Source organism: Sorex araneus, chromosome 3 (assembly GCF_027595985.1).
Source record: "Sorex araneus isolate mSorAra2 chromosome 3, mSorAra2.pri, whole genome shotgun sequence".
In the NCBI taxonomy this organism is placed as follows: domain Eukaryota; kingdom Metazoa; phylum Chordata; class Mammalia; order Eulipotyphla; family Soricidae; genus Sorex; species Sorex araneus.
In genome coordinates, this window is record NC_073304.1 from 75,552,925 (window position 1) to 75,558,313 (window position 5,389).

A 5,389-nucleotide genomic window follows, 5' to 3' on the forward strand; every position below is an offset into this window, starting at 1 on the left:
AGAGACCGAGGCTTGAGGATCTGGTTGGGTCACTGACTGGGCTCCAACAGCTCCTGCAAAATCAATGTTATATCATGAAAGCAGCGAAGATTTTGCTCTGAGTGTTTCTAGCTAGAAGCTGAAGAACTCTAGATCAGTCTAAAATTTTACTCACTCAGGACAAATAGGATCCCCAGGTTTGAGATGAGAAACAGCGGCATGGCAGTGCAGTGAAAAGCCCTGTGGTTCTTCCCTGAATAATTTCCCCTGATCAGAGATGTTGCTGCACCTCTTTCGCACTAGAGTGTGAGGGAAAAGTTAAGCTGGAAAACTTCCTTGCTTAGATAAAAAATGTGAAAGGTTCTGAGATGAGTCAGGCACCTTCTGACTTGTCACCTGTCTGCAAAGCTGAAGGGGGATGTAAGACTGAGCAGATGATGCTGATGAACAAACTCTGTAGTTTGTGCAACTGCGCCCTCTGGAGGCCAGTATAAAACCAAAGGTTCTCCAAGCCCCATGAACTCATTCACATATTCCTTCTCTTTTCCAAAGTCTACAAAAAATTCCACAGAGTGTGTTTCATTTTTTCAAATTCTGTTATAGTGCACTTATTCTAAAATCTGTTATAAAATGGACATTTTATTAGCATAGACTGTAGGATAACATTGGGTTGTTCTTTCTCCTCTGCCACAGGGAGCTTAAGGTTTATTGGGTTACACCCACCACAGTGCTCCCGAGGCACTCCTATTCATCTATGTTTATCTTTAACCTCTCCTCTGTGCTCTGCTTCCCCTATCTGTGAATAATCAGTATCCTAAAATCAGACCCTATTATGACTTGTAAGGGCAGATTCTTCTAAGGACTCTGAATTTCATAGTTGTAAGTAAAATATTGCTTTTCTCTTTCTCTTATGTCCTTTTAATAGTTTACTTTAGAGCAATGTCCTTTTCATATAGACACAGGAAAACAGTTAATGCTATTCTTTGTAACTTGGGAGTTAGTTGACTCAAAATAACACTTATTCCTGGGCATCTATCATATTTACTTGACTTAGCCTCAGTTGTCCTTACTTCCTCGTACTCCAACAACAGGGTGCCGATGAAGGGACTGGACGGACTCAAGGAAAATTGTAAGCTACCCTGGCATCGAAAGCAAATTGTAAGCTATGCTGGCATGGAAACAGGGCAGGTCAAGTGCCATAATACTTTAAAGTTAAGAGCATGGTCATGGACAAATTCTGTCATAATCCAAAGAGAAACAACTGGATAAGGGCCCTGCTGGGGTTAGGAAGGGCTCATCTGGATGAGGACTCAGTTTGGGATCTGTAAAGAGATATCTTCGGGACAGGTCCCTTATAAGCTTAATGTATCTCTTACTGTGTTCATACCAAATGACTAATATTATTAAGAAGTAGAATTATGATGAATGTTTAAATGGTTATGGACTAAGGAAAAGAGAAGTGTACCCCTAGATGGTATCTCGGCCTTAGACGGATCACCTTGCTGGATGAGAATTTGTCCTAGTAGAAGCTTCCCTGAGGGAAGGACTTCACATCTGTTGATCATATAACTACATCTATTTGTAATTGCTACTCCAACCCCTCATAATTTTGGGATATAACTAGGCAGGCGGTGAGAGAGCTCCAAGCTTCTTATTTATTTTGAGAATACACAGTAGACTACCAAGTTACTTCACTACAAAAACAATTTGGCATTTTTTGTTTGTCCACACGAAGCGCTGTGATTTACAATACTCTTATTGTTTCAAGCATACAATGTTCTGACAACACTCCCCTCCTTCGCCATGAGTGTCTGATGTCCTCCACCATTGTCTCAGGATCTCTTCCCTATTATTCTCCCAACCCACCCACCCCCACCTTGTAAGATCACTATTGTAACCAAATCTCAGGTTGTTACCATTGACATATGTCATTCCCTTACTATGTTTCTTTATATCCCACCTGTGAGAAAGATCATTCTGTGTCTATCCCTTTCCTTCTGACTGACTTACTCAGTAGAGGACCCCTTCAGCGACAAATTGCATATTTCTTTTTCTTATACTTAAATATAACAAGTATTAGTATTCTGTTTACTAATTGGTACTATAAGAAGTAATTGTATTAAAAGCATTAGCATTCTGTATATTAATTAGTATTCTGTATACAACAGTTTATTAATCCCTTCAACAGTTCTTGGGGACACAGGTTGTTCCCAATCTTAGATATTGTAAATAGTGCTGCAATAAACATAACAGCGTGTATATCTTGAAAATAGTGGTTTGGGGCCCTTACGGTAGAGGCTAAAAGTAATTTCTAGAGCCCATGGAAGTTCAGTTTTTCTGGAGACATGTCCACATTGTTTTCCAGAGAGGTTAGACCAGTTAACATTTCCACCAATTGAGGTTCCTTTTCTCCCACATCCCCAGCAACACTGGTTGTTTTTGTTTCTTTTAATGTGTATCAGTCTCACTGGTGTGAGGCAATATTTGTTGTTTTAATTTGCATTTCCTTAATAATAAGTTATGCAGAGCATTTTTTATATGCGATTTGGCCATTTGTATATCTTCCTTGAGGAAGTGTCTGTTCATCTCTTTTCCCCACTTTTTGATTAGATGTTTGTTTGTTGAGCTTTACAAGTGCTTTATATATCTTGGATAGTAACCCTTTGTCAAATGAGTGGTGGGTAAATATTTATTCCTAGCTTGTTGGGTATCTTTTTGTTCTACTCATCATTTTATTTATTTATTTATTGTCATTGTTGGTTTTTGTTGGGGGATCACACCAGCTGTGCTCAGAACTACTCTTATTAGTGCCCAGGGGACCTCATGGAATGCTGGGGATCAAGGTGGATGGGTCACAGCAAGACAAGTGTCTTACATGCTGTACTCTCTCTCTGGCACCAAGTCATTATTTTGCTTGTTTGTTTTTAATTTTTTTTGTTGCAGAAACTTCTTAATCTGATGTAGTCCTTTTATTCGTTCTTGCTTCTGTTTGGTTGGCTAAGGTACAGATTATTTTTTTTAATTTTATTTCCATAAAGTTGGTCAGAATAATTGCTTATATTCAGTATTTCAACACCAGTTTCACCGTCATTACACCTTCCCACCATCATTATTTCACATTTTCCCACCACCATCCAAGACTGCCCCATAGGCAGATTGCTAAAGGATTTATTTTGCACTGCTTGTTATGAAAAATATGAGGTGTCACATGGCCTCTTTTGTGCTTGGTGCTCCTGGAATTCTAAAATTTTTAAGTATTTGAGTTCCAGAGGCATCTCCGTGGCATGCAGCTCTCTTCTAAGATTCATTTGTGAGTCTCTGGATCATGGCCATTAATGCACTTAAATGGTGCCCAGAGGCAGTTTTTGGGTATGACTGCCAGGAAACTGGAAGGGCAGGGAGATGGGAGTAGGAGCTCATTCCTGATTCTGGAGGCCTAGAGTTTTCAGCCACTAGTCCCATGTACCTGGGTTTTTCAGCAGATTAATTCTTATGTTTGTGGGAGGGAGGGGGAACTTGGGGACAACCCCTTAAAGGTTGGCAGGGCACAGAATCTATAAAGATGCCTCTAGATTCAATATCATGAAAGGTTCTGTCTATGCTTCATTCAACATAATTTACGATCTGATAGCAAGATCTCTAGCTCATTTTGAATTAACCTTTATTCATGATGTGATATATGAGTCTGAGTTTATTTTTCTACTTGTGACTGACCGCTTTTGTCAATACCTTTTGTTGAAAGACATTCATACTTTGCTCCTTTGTCAAAGATTAGCTGTATATCTGAGGACTTGTCTCTGGGCTCTCAATTTTACTCCACCTGTTTGAGAACATCTTTATTTCAATACTACATAGTATTGGTTATGACAGCATTACAGTTCAAAATTAGGAACAATGAAACTTCACGTTCTTTTTTCATCTTTTTCCTGAAGGATTGCTTTGGCTATTTGGGGGGTCTTTATTACTTTTTAAAAATTTCCACAGCATTTGGTCGATGTCTCTGAAAAAAAATTATGGGTATTTTTATAGTGACTTCATTAAATCTGTATAGCGTTTTGGATAAGAATATCATTTAACAACATTAATCCTTTTCACAAGTATATAAGACTTTTTTTACAAGAAGAAAGAAGGAAGGAAGTTTGGTTCATAGATCTTCACAAATCAGGCATTGATAAACTTTGCACATGATTATAGTAATATCAAAGCTTTGGCAATTTTAATATTCCAACAATTTCTAAAATTCTTGTGAAGTAATATGAAAATACACATAACAGGAAAAAACAGGAAGGAATATAGCATTTTGAGTAATCGACAAAAGTTACTATTCCACCAATTTTAAGGATTTCTGATATGAAGTTTTAAAGGTTAAGATATCAAATAACATGAATCTTATTTTTATTATTTGGAAAAATAAAACAAGGTCAAGTTAAAAATATTAATGGACCTGGGCATCTAGATTTAGTCTTGCTCCTTAATAGTCCTTGAAGAAATATTCTTTAAATGAGTTGCTTACTTTTATAACTGCAATATTCCTAATGTTATTCTCTACATGAGCACACCAACATATTCTAATTTCATCAACCCTCTCTCCTGAATAGGGTGTCTAAAATTGAGGGGGAAATGTGGGCAAGAAAAATATTCCTGGGAAACAATTTCTAAATTACCAAAATGGGAAAGCAGTGAGTTAGTAAGAAGAAAATAAGTCACCAAAAGTTTGCTTCGCTCTCTGAATTGTTGAAAGATAAAATGATGACTAAGAAGTGAAACATCCCCTATATGGTGTCCTAACCATGCCATTAAGTTCCCTGTGTGATGAGAACAATGCCCACATCCCAAATCTCTCAGTGGCGCTTTCCCTCCCAAGTGTCTCACAGAGTCTGTGCTCAGCTCCCCCTGCAGTCTCAAGCACTGTGTCACTCACGACACAGAAGTACTTGGCTGAGTCACTCCAGTGAGCAACACGTTTTTTCAAGTTGAAGGAAGATTCTGTCTTCTTAAGTTCAGCCTCAAAGTCTTTGATGCCTTTGACGAAGGTGCCTCCTGAGGTCTTGAGGAGAAGCTGGAGTGCTTGCCCAGAGTACTGGACATACCAGAAGAGGAAAGGAGTTCCAACTGAGTATGAGTACTTGCACCTCAGCTCCAGGGCTGTTCCCTCAGAGATAGAGACATGCGCGTCTGGCTGTGTCACTGACTGGGCTCTGGCAGCTCCTGCGAAATTATTATATTACCAGTGAAAGCAGTGCCAATTGGTCCTGATCAAGCATTTCCACTAAAAGTTGAGTAAGAAAACTTCTGTGTGACTAGGAACTAGAATGGAACGTTACTCACCCAGAACAAAAAGCGTTCTCAGCACAGGCACGAGGAACAGGAGCATGGCTGAGCTGCACTGCAGGCTGCTTTGGGGAAGGTC

At 39.0% G+C, this 5,389-nt stretch overlaps 1 gene segment (V, D, J or C); it reads right to left on the reverse strand.

The window, feature by feature from the left end:
- Positions 1–371: 371 nt before the first annotated feature.
- On the reverse strand, positions 372–5,389 carry LOC101548667 (T cell receptor alpha variable 8-3-like). The segment is given in 3 exon segments: positions 372–532; positions 4,897–5,187; positions 5,308–5,389. Coding segments are annotated over 3 exon segments (498 nt in total).